General features: G+C 36.9%; 2 protein-coding genes across 2 annotated transcripts; both read left to right on the plus strand.

The window, feature by feature from the left end:
• Positions 1–2,466: 2,466 nt before the first annotated feature.
• On the plus strand, positions 2,467–17,840 carry LOC136258468 (uncharacterized). The gene is made up of 21 exons (XM_066051780.1): positions 2,467–2,474; positions 2,523–2,799; positions 2,853–2,942; positions 11,092–11,185; positions 11,233–11,285; positions 12,077–12,147; positions 12,506–12,585; positions 12,638–12,715; positions 12,780–12,858; positions 14,053–14,266; positions 14,325–14,470; positions 14,532–14,579; positions 14,626–14,715; positions 15,083–15,151; positions 15,200–15,282; positions 15,350–15,428; positions 15,476–15,526; positions 16,075–16,133; positions 16,547–16,694; positions 16,741–17,148; positions 17,436–17,840. The coding sequence occupies exons 1-20, from the start codon at positions 2,472–2,474 to the stop codon at positions 16,744–16,746; spliced, it is 1,818 nt and encodes a 605-aa protein (XP_065907852.1). The 5' UTR covers positions 2,467–2,471; the 3' UTR covers positions 16,747–17,148; positions 17,436–17,840.
• An 89-nt stretch (positions 17,841–17,929) lies between these two features.
• Positions 17,930–19,525, plus strand: LOC136266136 (uncharacterized). Its single transcript, XM_066061146.1, has one exon. The coding sequence runs from the start codon at positions 17,930–17,932 to the stop codon at positions 19,523–19,525; it is 1,596 nt and encodes a 531-aa protein (XP_065917218.1).
• Positions 19,526–19,973: the final 448 nt, after the last annotated feature.

Raw genomic sequence — 19,973 nt, forward strand, 5'->3', positions numbered from 1 at the left:
AATGCGTTCAGACTGTATGCTATCCTGAGTCAACTCAGGGCCAACCCGTGCCAGCCCACCTCTCCTTGTCGTGCCATGCTGGACCCAGTTCGGCACGGCTCGATTGATTCACACTCCAGTTTGTTTCAAGCCGTGCCGTGCTCTACCAGGGTTAGAGGGTAGTGTGAACGGGGTGTTAGGTGCAATGATCTCCCCAGTAAGTGGCTATAAAGGCGGCTCAAGGGCCACACCATGACATGTCTTGGAAAGCCACTCTGCAGTGATGTTTCGCAAAGCATTGTGACGAACAAATGTGAGGCCTCCATGTCTGCAAATCATAGCATGATCCGCAGAAAATGGGACCCCACAAACACAGCGACTGGGTATGTTCAGGAGCTTCCAGCCGTATCTAAGATGCAAGGCAGAAGTAAAGGTTGCATCACAGACACTGCTAACAGGGCAATGGAGTGAAGGGCCTTTCACAAATCGCTTTCCAGCCTTGCCAAAGGATATCAGAAACACATTTGGCTTCCAGTGGACAACTTTTTCATACGCCGACAACATGAAGTTGCAGACAAGTTGACCATGAACATCGCCCCACTGGAAATCAGTGTAGGGTGCATACACAGGTGCTGGACCTGATGTAGTCTCTGAAGCACATTGCTCACCATTAGTCATGTTGTATCCAGAACAATGTGGACAGACAAAATCATCCTGAGATGCTCCTATCAGGACAGCATCCGGATATGACAACCCTAAGCAGTCAAAATGGTACCACACACAACAACCCTCACACTGTTTATCACAACACAGCATCAGGTGTCCATCATCAACTCCCCCACAACAGCACCATAATCCGTCTGGATCATCCACAGCTGAACGAGAAGGACAGTCACCCGCTATAGCAGCAGCCTCCTGCGCACGAATGCGCGCACTCCGGAAAAGGGACATAAACTAGAAGAGCTGGTCAAGATAGAATCGATTTAAAGCCCACCGTGACCTAGAACAACGCAAAGAGAGAAGCCCACCATGTAGGCAACGGAGATACGTACCTCTGATAAACCGTTCACAGTTCCGGCAAGTATTTCCCCGAAAAATGCTGCCAGCAGCGTTTAAGCCAACAGAAGGTTCCCCTCGAGCTGCGATCACGTGAGTCGATCAATAATACAGTCTTATTATCCTTGTTTACAACAACTCCTTCTGTACAGTCTTCGTGGATACATCTTTTACTCAGGTAAATGACAGACAGTAACTCAGTAAGCCCAATTCCGCCGCCAAAGTCACGCTCGAGTTGTACTTCTTTCACGGCGATTCCTGTGTTCTTTTTCTTCATTTCTTCGTCAGTGGTGATGAGTATCAAGACTGCTGTGATATCCACACATAAACTCTAAAGGACAGAAAGCTCATTAAGAATAGGCTACAATATTAGAATTCTCCATATAAACCAAAATAAACCAAAATGGTTATTAACAGGAGTGCAGCCTTATAGGAATGCAGCTTTGCCAACTACGGCTTCCTAACCTCAAATTGGATTATACTGACTATGAATTTTGCTCCTTGAGCAGGTCTATAACAAAACAGTCAGTGTTACATCTGGTGAACAGAAGTTAAATAGTAAGTTAACAGAAACGTTGAGTGCTGGCATGTTTATGGGTATACTCTGACCAAGAGTACATAATAATAAAAATATGAGAGAGTGTCCTATTGGAATATATAGACTCCCAAAGGCACTGAGTCAAGTGATGATGGAACAAGCTGTATTCACCCAACGTGCTAAATGCTTTGATCTATACAACAACTTGAAGAGATAATTCAGCAGAAGTCAATGATGTGCAGTCCCATTGATCAACAAGCCTTTCACTTGACTGCAAAGTGTTAAAATAAAACAAGAATATCTCAAAGTTTACTGATAACTTGACTCAGTGCATTTGTAAGTACCTCATAGAGAGTTGGACACTCTCTTATTTTTATGTACTCTTGCTCTGACTCCTGGAGGTTCTGGCAGAGTAGCTATTTTCAACCCAAGAATAATCATTTTAATGAATCATTTTTATGTTACGTAGCTATGCAGTAAAAGAGAAAATAATTAGCTAATTATAGTACTGTTTTAAATTGCAGGCGGAGAAAGCCGGATCTCAGTAGTGAGCTAGCAGAGGCACTAGCAGATTTGGAGCAGTGTGACATCTATATTCAACTCACGATTCTGTGACTTACATTCACATGTTGCAATTTAATACCTAAGTGCTAAACACATTTGCAGTAGCTATGTTATGTTTCAAATAATAATTTTAAAAAAATGCATGCAGTCTGCGTTATACATATTAAGTTTTAAGGTCATGCATGCTTCACACAGTGACCTCTCATGTTAGCTACTTATGGACCTGTGTATGCTGTGAAAACATAGCTATATGCATGCCCTTAATGATGACTTGGACAACCACTAATAACAATGTGAACATTTATACAAAGACAATAAGCAGCTGTTGTTACCTATGGTATGAAAGGGTGTGTGCAATCAATAGTCTATTGCCACTATCCATTAGGATGTTGCAGCAAGGCTTCATCATGATCTCTCACTGAGGTCACCTGCTTGGTATAAAAGCAATTTACAGTTGTTTGCTACAGTTTCATACCTGTTTACAGCTAGTTTACAGTTGCTTGTTTCTACAATGAATAAGTATGCTGATCGTATCGGATTGTTTGGATTACCTAATCTTGGTAACACTTACTTCTGCAATGCAACTTTACAGTCTATGTGGCGCATCAAAGCATTGCACAAGATTTTATTGGAGCACTGTGATGGTCAAAAGTGTAAAAGAGGTAAGGAGTTATAGATACCAAATAAAATCCATGAATGCATATGTCTTTAACAGAAAACTGTATTCTTTGTTGCACTAAACAAGTGATGCTACAAAATACAGGAAGTTATGATGCATTGTGTGATTTGAAGCATAGATTGAAAGGTAACTATGCAGCACACATACTTTGTTAACCAGCAAAGTTCACTTTAATATAATCAGAGTAGCTATACCATATTGGAACTGAACACTGTCATTACAATTGCATAAATACCTATACAATTAAGTAGCTAGATAATTGTATCTACAGCAAAACAATACAAGTCCGGAAAGAGGAGTGTTACTGTATCACTATGTCTTGTGAGCCTAACAAGAAACTTATTAACAGAAATTTATCATAAGCTAGGCCACACATATTGTCAACCTCTTCATCTTTGTTTATGTACAATATTCTGTGAAAGGGGGTCGTATAGCCTTTCCAATTGCATGTGTGGCCTGGAAAATCCATAACTTGACTTGTGAGTATGGTACCAGCCTGAAGTTTGGTCACTTCACACTCCTAACATACACATGTAGCACTATTCCTGAATGTACTTTTAAAACAATAGGTTAAACACATGATGAGTTATGACTTGTCATGATCGGAAACTTGGAAAGGCTATAAGACCTCTTTTCACAGATCCGATAACAGCTATACATTTCTTACTGGAGTTGCATATGTTTTTCTGTTTTCAAATGTGACAAGATTTTACAAAACTGATCCAAATCACACATCAGACAAAGTCAATCTAACAATAGCTATGCAGCAAAATCAATCGTACTGAAAATGAATTCTGTCACTTCAGGTCACCTTTTGACCAAAATTTACTGACCTTAGTAAGGAGGTGGTTACATTTAACAGATCATTTTGTACACAAGTGAGGGAGACATACATTAGTCTTATTATACAGTGATCTAATAAGACTTGTTTCACTGTATATAGTTGAATAGTAAAAGTATTGTGCAATCATACAGTAAAACACCTACAGTCGCTACATTAACATTAACATTATTGTTATTATTATCTAATCAAAAACAGCCAAGCTGTAAAAAAAGGTGCGGCCCCCAAAAAGGCCATGGTGAAAAAAGATGTGAAATCCAAGGTGGCGGCCAAGAAATGGCTGTGATGGTAGGTTAATGGTTACATTTTAATAACAACGATTCAGGTGAATTTGGTGCCAAGACCAAGCGGCACAAAATTCACCTGAATTGTCGTTATTAAAATGTAACCATTAACCTACCATCACAGCCATTTCTTGGCCGCCACCTTGGATTTCACATCTTTTTTCACCATGGCATTTTTGGGGGCCGCACCTTTTTTTACAGCTTGGCTGTTTTTGATTAAATATCACTTCTTTTTGTATTTGTATACTGCAAAGCCGGCCTATGGCTGGCTTTGGGGCTTTTTTAACCCATGTGTTTTTTTCTTTAACACAGGAAGAAGAAAAGAACTTAAAGAAGAATTTTAGTACTTCAATTATTTTTGATTTTATTAGTAATTATACAAATTATATACATATATTTATTACATGCCCATTATTCCCCACAGGATTTCTTTTGCAGCTGATGTCTCTACTGGGTGACTTGAAATGTAGCTGAACTATACACAGGATGGTTTCTTTGTAGCTGAACTCTCTACAAGGTAACCTCTTCTAGCTGATTTCTCTACAGGGTATTTTGTTTGTAGCTGAACTCTCTACAGGTGATTTGTTTGCAGCTAAACTCTCTACATGGTGGTGTCTTTGTAGCCAAACTCTCTACATGATGGTTTCTTTGTAGCTGAACTCTCTATAAGGTGACTTCGTCTAGCTGAGCTCTCTACAGGGTGATTTTTTTGTAGCTGAACTCTCTGCAGGGTGATTTGTTTGCAGCTGAACTCTCTACATGATGGTTTCTTTGTAACTGAACACTCTACAAGATGACTTCTTCTAGCTGATCTTTCTACAGGGTGAATTGTTGTAGCTGAACTATCTACAAGGTAACTTCTTCTAGCTGATCTCTATACAGGGTGATTTGTTTGTAGTTGAATTCTGTACATGATGGTTTCTTTGTAGCTAAACTCTTTACAAGGTGACTTCTTCTAGCTGATATTTCTACTGGGTGATTTGTTTGCAGCTGAACTCTCTACATGGTGGTTTCTTTGTTGCTGAACTCTCTACAAGGTGAATTCTTCTATCTGATCTCTCTACAGGGTGATTTGTTTGTAACTGAACTCTGTACAAGTGCGTTTTTGTGGGTGATCTCACTGCAGGTTGATTTGTTTGTAGCTGAACTCACTAAAGGGTGATTTTGCTTGTAGCTGGACTCCTTGCATTGTATCTAGTTTCTAGCTGATCTCTCTACAGGGTGATTTGTTTGTAGCTGATCTCTCTACAAGTTGATTTGTGTGTAGCTGATCTCTCTGCAGGTTGATTAATTTGCAGCCGATCTCTCTACAAGGTAATTTGTTTGTAGCTGAACTGTCTATAAAGTGATTTATTTGTAGCTGATCTCTCTGCAGGTTGATTTGTTTTAGCTGAACTCTCTACAGGGTGATATACTTGTAGCTGAACTCCTTACATTGTGTCTAGTTTCTAGCTGATCTCTCTACAGGGTGATTTGTTTGTAGCTGAACTCTCTGCAGGGTGATTTGTTTCTAGCTTATCTCTCTACCGGTTGATTTGTGTGTAACTGATCTCTCTACAAGCTGATTTGTTTGTAGCTGAATTCTCTCCAAAGTGTTTTGTTTGTAGCTGACCTCTCTTCAGGGTGATTGTTTATAGTTGATCTCTCTACAGGGTGATTTTTTTGTAGCTGACCTCTCTTCAGGGTGATTTGTTTCTAGCTGATCTCTCTACAGGGTGATTTTTTGTAGCTGACCTCTCTTCAGGGTGATTTGTTTCTAGCTGATTGCTCTGCAGGTTGATTTGCTTGTAGATGAACTCTCTACAGGGTAACTTGCTTGTAGCTGAACTCCTTACTTTGTGTCTAGTTTGTAGCTGATCTCTCTACAGGGTGATTTGTTTGTAGCTTATCTTTGTACAAGTTGATTGTGTGTAGCTGATCTCTCTGCAGGGTGATTTGTTTGTAGCCGATCTCTCTACAAGGTAATTTGTTTGTAGCTGAACTATCTATAAGGTGATTTGTATGTAGCTAATCTCTCTGCAGATTGATTTGTTTTAGCTGAACTCTGATTTGTTTTTAGCTTATCTCTGTACAGGTTGATTTGTGTGTAACTGATCTCTCTACAAGCTGATTTGTTTGTAGCTGATCACTCTGCAGGTTGATTTGTTTCTAGATGATCTCTCTACAGGTTGATTTGTTTGTTGCTGATCACTCTAAAGGTTGATTTGTTTGTAGCCGAACTCTCTCCAAAATGTTTTGTTTGTAGTTGATCTCTCTACAAGGTGATTTTTTGTAGCTGACCTCTCTTCAGGGTGATTTGTTTCTAGCTGATATCTCTACAGAGTGATTTTTTGTAGCTGACCTCTCTTCAGGGTGATTTGTTTCTAGCTAATTGCTCTACAGGTTGGTTTGTTTGTAGCTGAACTCTCTACATGGTGATTTGCTTGTAGCTGAACTCCTTACATTGTGTCTAGTTTCTAGCTGATCTCTCTACAGGGTGATTTGTTTGTAGCTGATCTCTCTACAAGTTGAATTGTGTGTAGCTGATCTCTCTGCAGGTTGATTTGTTTGTAGCCGATCTCTCACAAGGTAATTTATTTGTAGCTGAACTGTCTAAAAGGTGATTTGTTTGTAGTTGATCTCTCTGTAGGTTGATTTGTTTTAGCTGAACTCTCTACAGGGTGATTTATTTGTAGCTGAACTCCTTATATTGTGTGTAGTTTCTAGCTGATCTCTCTACAGGGTGATTTGTTTGTAACTGATCTCTCTACAAGTTGAATTGTGTGTAGCTGATCTCTCTGCAGGTTGATTTGTTTGTAGCCGATCTCTCTATAGGGTAATTTGTTTGTAGCTGAACTCTCTATAAGGTAATTTGTTTGTAGTTGATCTCTCTGCAGGTTGATTTGTTTTAGCTGAACTCTCTACAGGCTGATTTGTTTGTAGCCGATCTCTCTACAGGGTAATTTGTTTGTAGCTGAACTCTCTACAAGTTGATTTGTGTGTAGCTGATCTCTCTGCAGGTTGATTTGTTTGTAGCCGATCTCTCTACAGGACAATTTGTTTGTAGCTGATCTCTCTACAGGGTGATTTATTTGTAGCTGACCTCTCTTCAGGGTGATTTGTTTCTAGCTGATCTCTCTACAGGGTGATTTTTTGTAGCTGACCTCTCTTCAGGGTGATTTGTTTCTAGCTGATTGCTCTGCAGGTTGATTTGCTTGTAGATGAACTCTCTACAGGGTAACTTGCTTGTAGCTGAACTCCTTACTTTGTGTCTAGTTTGTAGCTGATCTCTCTACAGGGTGATTTGTTTGTAGCTGAACTCCTTACATTGTGTGTAGTTTCTAGTTGATCTCTCTACAGGGTGATTTGTTTGTAGCTGATCTCTATACAAGTTGATTGTGTGTAGCTGATCTCTCTACAAGGTAATTTGTTTGTAGCTGAACTATTTATAAGGTGATTTGTATGTAGCTAATCTCTCTGCAGATTGATTTGTTTTAGCTGAACTCTGATTTGTTTTTAGTTTATCTCTGTACAGGTTGATTTGTGTGTAACTGATCTCTCTACAAGCTGATTTGTTTGTAGCTGATCACTCTGCAGGTTGATTTGTTTCTAGATGATCTCTCTACAGGTTGATTTGTTTGTTGCTGATCGCTTTAAAGGTTGATTTGTTTGTAGCTGAACTCTCTGCAAAATGTTTTGTTTGTAGTTGATCTCTCTACAAGGTGATTTTTTGTAGCTGACCTCTCTTCAGGGTGATTTGTTTCTAGCTGATATCTCTACAGGGTGATTTTTGTAGCTGACCTCTCTTCAGGGTGATTTGTTTCTAGCTGATCGCTCTACAGGTTGGTTTGTTTGTAGCTGAACTCTCTACACGGTGATTTGCTTGTAGCTGAACTCCTTACATTGTGTCTAGTTTCTAGCTGATCTCTCTACAGGGTGATTTGTTTGTAGCTGATCTCTCTACAAGTTGAATTGTGTGTAGCTGATCTCTCTGCAGGTTGATTTGTTTGTAGCTGATCTCTCTACAAGGTAATTTATTTGCAGCTGAACTGTCTAAAAGGTGATTTGTTTGTAGCTGATCTCTCTGCAGGTTGATTTGTTTTAGCTGAACTCTCTACAGGGTGATTTATTTGTACTGAACTCCTTACATTGTGTGTAGTTTCTAGCTGATCTCTCTACAGGGTGATTTGTTTGTAGCTGATCTCTCTACAAGTTGATTTGTGTGTAGCTGATCTCTCTGCAGGTTGATTTGTTTGTAGCCAATCTCTCTACAGGTAATCTGTTAGTAGCTGAACTCTCTATAAGGTGATTTGTTTGTAGCTGATCTCTCTGCAGGTTGATTTGTTTTAGCTGAACTCTCTACAGGGTGATTTATTTGTACTGAACTCCTTACATTGTGTGTAGTTTCTAGCTGATCTCTCTACAGGGTGATTTGTTTGTAGCTGATCTCTCTACAAGTTGATTTGTGTGTAGCTGATCTCTCTGCAGGTTGATTTGTTTGTAGCCGATCTCTCTACAGGTAATCTGTTTGTAGCTGAACTCTCTATAAGGTGATTTGTTTGTAGCTGATCTCTCTGCAGGTTGATTTGTTTTAGCTGAACTCTCTACAGGGTGATTGCTTGTAGCTGAACTCCTTACATTGTGTCTAGTTTCTAGCTGATGTCTCTACAGGGTGATTTTTTGTAGCTGAACTCTCTTCAGGGTGATTTGTTTCTAGCTGATCTCTCTACAGGTAGATTTGTGTTGATTTGTTCATTGCTGATCGCTCTAAAGGTTGATTTGTTGCAGTTGAACACCCTGCAAAGTGTTTTGTTTGTAGCTGATCACTCTAAAAGGTAATTTGTTTGTAGCTGAACTCTCTCCACAGTGACTTGTGTGTAGCTGAATTCTGTGTAACTGAATTCTCTAGAGAGTGACTTAATTGTAGCTGAATTCTCTACACAGTGCATGACTTGTTTATAGCTGAACTTTCTTCAGTGTGACTTGTAATGTTCTGAATCTCTATAGTGATATATTTGCTTAACTCTCCTCATGGTGACTGTCTTCTTGCTGAACTGTCTATAAGATTAACTGTTTGCAGCTGAACTCCCTACAGAATAACTTGTGATGTAATAAAATTCTATAATGGAGTAAATAAATTATCCGAATGCTCTATTAGGGTGACTGTTCTATTAGAGTATCTCGATCTCGCATTTGCTACACGGAGTTGGCTTTCGAATCATAACTCAGTGGTTTGTAATCCGATTCTTCTGTACTACTGCAAGGACTTTCTATGAAGATTATTCCAGCTATACACCGATTTTCAGCTCATTGCTCTAAGCGGTTTGCCTAGTAGGCGTGAAAACTAATACTTTTTTATTCATAAAAATCGATCGCGTAATTGTGACACAGGTTGGGTTTTGTGTCATATCTCCGTGGTCTTTATCTCGATTCCTTTCAAACCACCAAAAGGCACTCCTACGATGGTTACTCCATCTACATAGCAATTTTCAACTCATTCCATGAAGCGGTTTACCCTGTAGGCGTGACAACAAATCGATCTTGTTTTACGCGAATAATCGGTCATAACTCCTGAACCATTCATCGGATTTGCACCAAATTTGATGCTAGGATTCGCCTTTGGACTCCCTTTCTGTGTGCCAAATTTCAAGGCGATCGGAGTACGCGTTTGCTTGTTATAGCAATTTTTACAAGTGTGCGAAAAGACGAAGAAGAAGAAAAAAAAACGAAGAAAAAAAAACGAAACTTTGGCAGCTCGTATCTCGGAAATGGCTGGAGCGATTTCCTTCAAATTTGGAATGTAGACTCCACTGGCTGGCGGGCAACTGTGTAGCAAATTTGGTTCCAATCAGATAAGTGATCACCGAGATACAAAGGTGTGAAAATGACGTTTTCGTTCTTCCTGTCAATATACTCACGGTGTGGCGCGCCGGCTTCTTGGGCCGCACGACACACTACTGTGTGTCTTGATTTAGAAGGCCTGTACACCAACTCATTATACAAAATAATTGTACTGTCTGTCCAATGTGTATCCAGCGGTTTGAGGCAAGGCCTTGAAGTTGTAATGGAAGGAATCAAATGAAAGTTGGTGTATGACTTTATCTTGTGATGCAGTCATACAGTGTCAATTTGTGTCAAGTTGGAAGAAATTTTAAAAGAGTGGGTTAAATTTTGATTTCTCTGATAATTCAACATGAATTTGTCAAGTTAATATCCCAATATACCCAGAAGTTCAGCAGGTGATTTTGAGCAGTTCATTATAATTCCATGTACTGTTGTGTCAAATGTAGTGTGCACATTGAAAAGTTGCGAAAAGAGCCTGGTCACCTGGTCAATGTTGTAGGACCAGCAACATATAGTTAGTTTTGCACTGCCTAAGGTTTAGCTAAAAGAGTCTTATTCTGCTGGGTTAACAATTATTTGAATCATTTATATGTGCAGCACTGAATAAAATATAGTACTAATCATCCAAGTTATCTGTAGTGTTAATGTTAGTACAACATCTTATCTTACACCTGGAAGCAAGAGTGCATAATAATTATACTCTTACTGGAAGCCATTGTGGAATTTCTAAGTATTTGTGTAATTACACCAATATAGTCTTGCACTTAGAATGTTATAAGGAGGTTAAGTTCTGCAATGTTCTTGAAGACAAACAATAGCAATTGTTGCTATGTAAAAAATTGAAATAAAGCTATTGAAAAGCTTTGCTATGCATGGTGTCACAAAATAATATTTCACACCTAGTAACAGTTGCTTAGCAATGGTTACCAGGTAAAGATTATGTTACTAAGTAACATTGATCTGTTACTGTGATAACACTGGTTGACAAGATGGACATGCAAAACCAAAAATAAATTAGCCAATCAATGTTTATGACAAAACAAATAGGATTCTGTTGGCTAGTTTGCTGGAGCTACTATATGAGAATTTGTACAGGAAATTATGACACTGTTGCTTTGCTATAAATTATACCAGGCATTTAAATAACTCCAGCATAATCTGCACCTCCAAATAGCCATGGAATCAAGTAATATGATTATGTATGCATTTCACTACTATACCAGTCTATGATGAATTTACTGCTGATTCAAGAGATATAGTGTGCTAGTATTATGTACTTGTAGTGACTGATCTCATGAGCATTGCTTGCATGATATTGTCTGTTAAGGTGTCATTATGAACAGAGTAGACAGAATGCAGGAGGATGCTCATGAATTTTTAGTTGGTATGTTAGAACTGATAGAATCATCACAATCCTCAAGGTACTGCACCTTCAAGCATAGTATCTTATGCATTATTTTACTTATAGGCAGCAGAAGAAGTTTATTGCGGAGACCTTGCATGTCACTACAGCAAAAACAGGTATACTAGCTGTATATAAGCTGAATGTATGGAGCACATGACTGGCTGTATGCATGTACTGTATAGAATTTGGTATACATATTTTATAGTTACTTACTGGTCAACTATATACGTACTGATCCATAGCCTTTTACTAAAATGTTTCATATATGGTGTACATAGCTTCAACTTATATAATTATGAGCTATACGCGTCGATCAACTGTGATTCCAAATTTCCAACATATGGTATTGTTTTGATGCCTGATATATGTACTACACAATTTAATTCATTGAACTTTCAGCTTATTCCTATTACTCCTATTTACCTCTAACAAGCACACATATGTTATTGATTAGCCTATCTTTTCAAGTAACTTGGTTATTTCATGGTATAAATTGCTATTTTATGCTATCGCTATAGTCTTTTTTACTGGCAATATGCAAATAGGATCACAATAATGATAGTGATTATTGTGCTCTTGTAGTGTTGCTACAACTTGGTTGTTTGTTGTGGCATGTACCCTACATGATTTAATAATCATGACTATTTAACTATGTACAACAATTGGCAGTAGCTCATGACTGTTTAAAGTGAGCTATTGCATCATATGTGTAGTTGACTGGTATCAAATGCTCCATGTGATTCCCACTGTGTTTTATTGAAATGGTGCATTCAGCTGCTGTTCTCTTGCACCATGCAGAGCCTGTATTATATTATACATTACTAATTTTAAAAGCAAGTTATACCTTGTGAAATTATTGCAGATGCAGTATGACTTTATCAATAATTCATATATATGAATATTGTAGTGACCTGTCTGAAGTGTTCATCATGTCACACACAGTATGAAACTCAGAATCACCTTCAGCTAGTTGCAAAGGTACTAATTGTTTAATCAGCTGCTAACTAAAATACATATATATTACATATTATGTTTGATGCAATTCATGGTAATAGAAATATAATGTTCCTGATGTTATGTTGTATAAGGTGAACCTATAAACCTAGCTTGAATCAACACATTGAAATCATTGCAAAACTTTGCAATAAACAGTATACACACAATTCATAATATAGGGGAGAAACAAATGCAAAACAACGGTAATACAAAATGCAAAGCACAAATAAGACCTACTATATATGATACGTATATGCATACATTCATTCTGATCAACATTATGGAGCAGACGTAGATCTAGAATTTCATGACATGAATAATCAAGAACTTTCCACTGTAGGCTAAAGATGTAGAAGATGCCATCAGACTCACAATGCAGGATGAAGTGACAACAAAGGACAATATGCTACATTGCAATAAGTTGGTGTTGATTTATTTATAACTTAATAATTGTGGTGTTATCATTGGACAGATGCAACACTCGCAGCCCCTGTAAGCTTCAATACAACTTTTCCACATTACCACAAGTATTGATTCTTAATCTTAAAAGGTATATATTGTATATACTGGTTGTACATTTGGGTTCTATGCATGTGTATATACTGTTCTTCCAGGTTTACAATAAGTGGCCATCAGCCAAAAAAGGAGCAACAGATCACTCCAGTCAAACTTAACCTAACTCTACTAGAAAAGGTTTGAATAAGAACATGTATGACAGAATTGTATAAAATTAATATGATGTAGCTAAAAGTCACTGTTAAACATATAGGGTGGATGCAAACATTATCAGCTATGAGCAATCATTACCCACACAGGGAGTACAATGCAGAGTGGTCATTATATGGCAATTGTTAGGTACAATAGTGACTGGTTTAGAATTGATGACAATCAGGTAACAAGAGTTGGTACGATCACCGACATGACTATAATAAGTAGGTACTTAAAGTCAGTGAGCATACTGCAAAGACATCTCAAGCATATCTTCTATTTTATGAGGCAACTGGTATCACAGAGGTAAAATAATTAACAGATAATGGATGAATTTCATAATAACAAAAGTTACCCCTAGCAACAATGAATTGCATGTTTGTAGGGGTGAATATCTATAAAGTAATGTCTTCACATTTTAACAGGATAACAGTGTAGATTATGAAGTGTAATTGTCCATGAGAGGGGACAACAACAGTTTCCCCTTTTGGGGCAATCATATATGTGAGGGGACATAGGAAAAGGGACCTATAGAGAAGTCAGTAATTATTGTTAGGTAAGTATAGTAAATTACATACATTGGGAAATCACACTTGTGTTTAAAGTCTTTATAACTATGTGAAACAATAGAGTATTGAGTTGAAATTTGAAATATGAATAGGTGGTCAGTCAGTTGCAAAATTTTTATATAGGGGTGAATGTCTAAGGTAAAGCATCCAAGTTATAGCTATAAGTATTGCGTGTATATATAGGTCATGAGATATGACATTTTAAAATTTGTAATTTTCCCATATTAAATTGTTTATGAGAAGGGGCATCAGTTGCCCGTTCTGGGCAATCACATTGGTAATGTATGAGTAAACCACAAATTTAAAATGTCACATATCATGATCTACCTCTGTCATAATAAAACTTAGAGAGATTAGTTTTGACATTCACACATACAAATAATTGAAGCGATGTGACATTGTTTTTTTATTGATGAGATGTTTTCCCATAAACTTTTCTATATATGTGAGGGGGCATAGGAAAAGAGACCTATAGTGGTTAAACATGGATTTGAGTTATGCTAAATAAAAAATTCTACAAAATTCAGGTTGTCAGGGGCAACAGTTAAAAATTCCTTATTATCAAAAATTCATCTATTCTTTTTGTATAGCACATGCATGTTATATGTAGGTCAGTCCAATTGATTTGACGATCAAAGATGACAGCATCTCTGACAACCAAAATCATCAAACATCAACACTGCATTTAATTTTAATGGGGCAGACAGACGTAGCTAGCAAACTGGTACAGCAAGCAGAAGTGTACCATTACAGCACAAGAAAAAGCACTGATGCGGATGCAATTTACCCAGAATGGCGGTCTTTTGAAACATTATCAACTGAAGGTTAATTGTAGTTTAGCAGACCATAATTATTGTGATGGAACTTTTGTGATTAATGCAGAATTAATAAAAACTGCCATTGGTTGTGATTCTACAACAGTCAAAGCTATATACAAAGATGCTAAAACTGACCTTACCACTGATGACTTGGGAAGATTGTCATATCCATTTGAAACAGAGAAAGCCCTTTTGTATTTGAATGACAAGGTATTGAGGAATCCTTGCACAACTATTATCACTAACTTTCATGTATTTTTGCATTGAGCAGGTGATAAATGCTTACACATACTTATTGGCAGCTACTGCTAACAAGAAGGTACAGAAGTCAAAAATTTAATTCACCTTACGTATCATTTTAATAGGGTATTACTGTCATGCCAATGACGTCTTTCTTCTTCACCCTACTTAAACAGAAAGGAGTAAAATATGCTTTGGACAAATGGAAAACAAAGGTATAGCAACGTACACATATTACACTATCTATATACATTGGCAAAAGTGTAACAAAAGATGAATAACTTATTTAAGCTGAAAGCATTGAAGTTCAAAGAATTTTTACAGCTATCACATACTGATTAAAAATTACCTTAACAATTAATTGCAGCAAATGCATAGCGCAAGCTATGGCACAAATGCTTTAGCGATATATGTATATGGACATGTCCATATTTAACAGCTTTAAGGCATGCTGTAGCTGTTTGACATATTACTGTATCCTTTGATAAATTAATAATTTTATAGGTAGGTTAGCATTGAAATGCAAACTAGGTGTACACTACCTATGAAATCATACATGCGTAAGTCATTTTACATTGGTAGATCAACTTATTCTCACAGTATCAATATTGGATTGTTCCAGTACATCAAGGAATACACTGGTCAATGATGGTAATGTAATGTAAACATTTAAGTGCGACATGCATTATCGTATTAAAGGTGATAGACTTTAAATCACGGATTATACATTACTCTGATTCATTGAGTAACTTGACAGCTATTGAATACACAAGTCTGATCACGTAAGTTTCACTGTGAAAATTGTAGCTACACTTACTATATAATAAATTATGTATAATTTATAAATAGGCAGTATATGACATTGCGTTTTCGAAACAAAACTGGTCAAAACATGATGTGGGATGGATGGTATTTAAAGATTCATTGGGTAAATCTCCATTAACATATTTTGTGAATGAATATTACACTGCACAGGATATATCTAAACAAACAAATGGATATGACTGTGGCTTATATGCATTAAAGGTAACTATATGGATATGTGTGCAGATATGATAATTAATAATTATAAGAAAACATCAAACCTCATTTGCAATCGGTACTATGAAAAACACTGTTTCAGAACATAGCACGTATCTGTGCCATAAAATCTAACTAACAAATTAAGGATGTCATATACATTTTTGTGATTTTGTCTTTGCTCTCGTATAGAATTAATGAAGGTAACATTGATTTGTGCTATTGTAATGCTTCCTATATGTGCCATGGTATTCATGGAACACTGCATGTTGAATGTGTCACTTATAATAATTATGTCACTGATGCTATAGGTTCTTTAAATAATTGCTATATGCACTATCTGCTGTTGCACATCTCCACATTATGAGACCAAAACCTCAGTTTAGAAAGTAGTCCATTAATACAGTATGTATAAACAGCACCTTTTTACTGTTCCTTTCATCTATCACAGATGGCTGAGTATACCCTCAATAGATAGAAATGTGATTATACACAGGTTGCCAATTATGCTGCATATAATGCATATTATTATGTATATTGATTTGTACATACAGAAGGATATCACCGTGTTTAGGAGACAAGTTCTAAAGAAGTTGTTAAACTTTGTTATAGTGTAAGCTAAGGGGCAGTACTTATCATAGTCACAGTATCAGTGCGGTATTGTGTTCTATTGCTAATTATATAAATTTCAACCTTTATCAAATTTGAAATGATTTCGAATCATTGAATTAAACTACAGTATGACATATGGTTTGGATCATTTTGGTGAAACATAAACTTGTATGCATAATCTTTTAGAGCAGAAACATATATCTGTATTATCAGAATATTAGGGTAATAATTTACTATATATCTGGATTTTCTCAGGATATTTGGCTCAGGCTATCTGGATAGTAAAATCGCTATCTAGAACGTAATATATGTACTCAAAGCAAACTTGTATTCTTGCATATGTGAATAAATGTGTTTGCTAACATACACTTATCTTGGTGTCACATAGAAAATTGATTGTTTATATTCCCCCAGGGATTTCCCAGTCAAAGAAGCAAAAGAGAGAGTACATATTGGCTGTAAAGATCAGAAAAATCTACATACGGCAAATGAAACACAACATATGGCAAACAATGATGGCAGCTTTCAATTTGCTGATGGAAATTCCACTGCTTCAAAATATGCAATAAATGTAGATAACACGAATGAATCTCCTGAATCACATGTAGTTATAGATTGTCCACATGACCTGTCAATGGAAACTAACAGTGATGCACATACTGAAACAGATGAATACCATGTCAGTACCCTCTGCAGTGATGACGCAGATGATAATATTCAAACACCAGTTCATGCAACATCGAATGATGCTGAGCACATGATTAAACATACAAGCAAGCGTAATATTCGCAACAATTTGGTTTGCACAATTTGTAATAGGCAATACAAACACAGACAGAGTTTGCATAGACATATCACACGTGACCATCCTGAAACACAACCTTCTGGCCAAATTAAATGCCAGGAAGAGTCATGTAGCTTTATGTGCAGATACTTACATCAACTACGTGAACATTTAACAACCATACATAATATTCAATTTGAAAAAGAAACGAAGGTGTTTAATTCTTACTCAGGTTAGTTTGTGTTACCTAAACTGTGAAATTGTATGCGTATTGTAGTAACAATTAATTGGTCTCAAGTTTTTTTATATAATTTTAACTTGAATTATTTTAACATGGTAAAAAGATGATAGCTATTCTATTTATTGTTTCATTTTTAAAAATTCTCATTTCAGTTTCAGTTCCACTAATATAATATGCTACCCTGAGATAAATTACAAATCCTAATTTGATTGTTTCACGTGTTGTATCTGTAAACTATTAAGCATGAAACATCTGAATTACGTTTTATGTGCATATAGACTTCTGCAGATGGAAAGATGAATTTGAAGAATGCAATGGGATAAACTATATAAAATCAACTGGCAGTAAAGTGATAAACAATGAAAGTGTTGAGTACTATTATTGTAACAGAACCGGATTCTTTAATACAGTTAGTAGTGGAAAGAGGTCATTAAAATCTCAAGGCTCTTGTAAACTGAATTCCCACTGAACAGCTAGCTTAACTGTGAGGAAAACAGTTGAAGGAACCGTTGAGGTGGAAATCTGTAGTACACACTATAAGCACACAGTATCCCTTGGACATCTGCGTATTCCTAAATCAAAACGCATTGAAATAGCTAAAAAACTATCAGACAGGGTTACAATTGATCGAATATTGGATGATGTGAGAGACAATGTTTGTGTTGATGAAAAACGGTCCCACATCATGACAAAAAGGGATATCCTCAATATTGAAAGGGCTTTTTCTTTAAGATCTGTTGAAAGACATTCGGATGATGCTACAAGTGTAGCAATGCTGGTGGAAGAAATGAAACAGAGTGACAAAGAGTCTCCTGTGTTGTTTTACGAGCAACAGGGAGTAGTTCTAACAGCTTATAATTATCTAAACAAAAACGACTTTGTGATGGTATTACAAACACCATACCAAGCACACATAATGAAGGAGTTTGGCAATAACATAGTGTGCATTGATTCCACCTTCAAAACAACAGGATATGATTTTACATTAATCACTGTCATGGTAATTGATGAATTTGGTGAAGGCTATCCAACTGGATGGTGCTTGACCACTAGGGAAGATCACCACGTGGTACATCTATTCTTTGAAACTCTCAAACAGAGGATTGGAATGATTAATACACGTTGGATAATGACAGATGACGCAGACCAGTTCTATAATGCATGGAAATCCACATTTTCAGATAGTCCACACAAGTTACTGTGTACTTGGCATGTAGACAGAGCATGGAGGGGGGCTATTGCTAGCAAAATTGCTAATGCAGAGCTACAATGTCAGGTATATCATTCACTGCACACATTAGCACAGGAAACAGACATAAACACATTCAACACAATGTTGTTAAACTTTGAACAGCAACTACAAGAGCATCCAGACACGGGTATATTTGCGGAATACTTTATAACCTATTACAGTGCAAGGAAGGAGCAGTGGGCCTTGTGCTATAGAAGAAAAGCAGGCATAAATACAAACATGCATGTTGAAAGTTTTCATCGATTGCTCAAGTATGTATATATGAAGGGAAGAATTAACAAAAGAGTGGACGAATGCATCCATTTGTTACTTAAGATAGCTAGGGATAAAGGATTTGAATGCCTCATCAAGCTTGAAAAGGGAAAAGTATCTCATAGGATCAGTTGCATTCGCCAGAGACATAAATCCAGTGTGGAATTATCAACAGATTTAATACAGGACAATGGACTTGATTTGTGGAGAGTTGTCTCATCCAAAAACCCATTACTGTACTATGATGTTCATAAGGAAGACGCAAGATGCTCACCAAATTGCCCTTTACGGTGTACTGAATGTGATATATGTATCCACCAATATAGCTGTACATGTCCTGATTCATTGGTACGTTTAACAATATGCAAGCACATTCACTTGCTAATAAGAAAACTTTATCAGAATAATATGTATAATGTACACAATACCTCTCATACTATCACAAGTGATGCACAACTAAAGCAGAATGAAACCACAAAAATATTACAAGAAATGACTTCTCTGTCACATCAGACTTCATCATCAGCATCACATGTTCATAAGAATATTGCCACTTTACAGTCACTTGCATCACATTGCAATGATACTTACATATTGAAGACCGTTAATAACTTTGTTTGCAGAGCTATTAATATTATTCATATGAAATCTCCAACTATTATGCATTACACCAATAATACTCCAGTAACAGCAAAAATTATCACACAAAATCCATTTCATTCACAACGCAAACGTCCCAGGAAGTCTACTGTTAAACTAGCTAAACCCAGTTCAATTAAGAAAATGTTAATACAACAGTCTTTATTTGTCAATAGTGAGATGACATCAGAAGAAAAATGCAAGCAGGGTGAGAATGCAATATAATTTTTTGGAAATAGCATTATTTATATTTCAGAAGGGGTCAGTATCACATATCAATGACGTTATTGATATCAATGATGTGACATGCGATTATACAAATGATATCTATGATCAACGAAGCCTGTTAATTCCTTCTAAACCATGCAATATCAAGACACACGGTAGTGTGTCGTGCGGCCCAAGAAGCCGGCGCGCCACACCGTGAGTATATTGACAGGAAGAACGAAAACGTCATTTTCACACCTTTGTATCTCGGTGATCACTTATCTGATTGGAACCAAATTTGCTACACAGTTGTCCGCCAGCCAAGGGAGTCTACATTCCAAATTTGAAGGAAATCGCTCTAGCCATTTCCGAGATACGAGCTGCCAAAGTTTCGTTTTTTTTCTTCGTTTTTTTTTCTTCTTCGTCTTTTCGCACACTTGCAAAAATTGCTATAACAAGCAAACGC

Source organism: Dysidea avara, chromosome 1 (genome assembly GCF_963678975.1).
Source record: "Dysidea avara chromosome 1, odDysAvar1.4, whole genome shotgun sequence".
NCBI lineage: Eukaryota > Metazoa > Porifera > Demospongiae > Dictyoceratida > Dysideidae > Dysidea > Dysidea avara.

Bases quoted from the DNA above. Each gene is read 5' to 3' on its own strand.
- LOC136266136 (XM_066061146.1), top strand. From the start codon at position 17,930: ATGCTGGTGGAAGAAATGAAACAGAGTGACAAAGAGTCTCCTGTGTTG.
- LOC136258468 (XM_066051780.1), top strand. The intron at 11,186-11,232 runs GTACTGCACCTT...TTTTACTTATAG, and splicing joins GAATCATCACAATCCTCAAG to GCAGCAGAAGAAGTTTATTG. The intron at 14,471-14,531 runs GTATTGAGGAAT...TGCATTGAGCAG, and splicing joins TTTTGTATTTGAATGACAAG to GTGATAAATGCTTACACATA.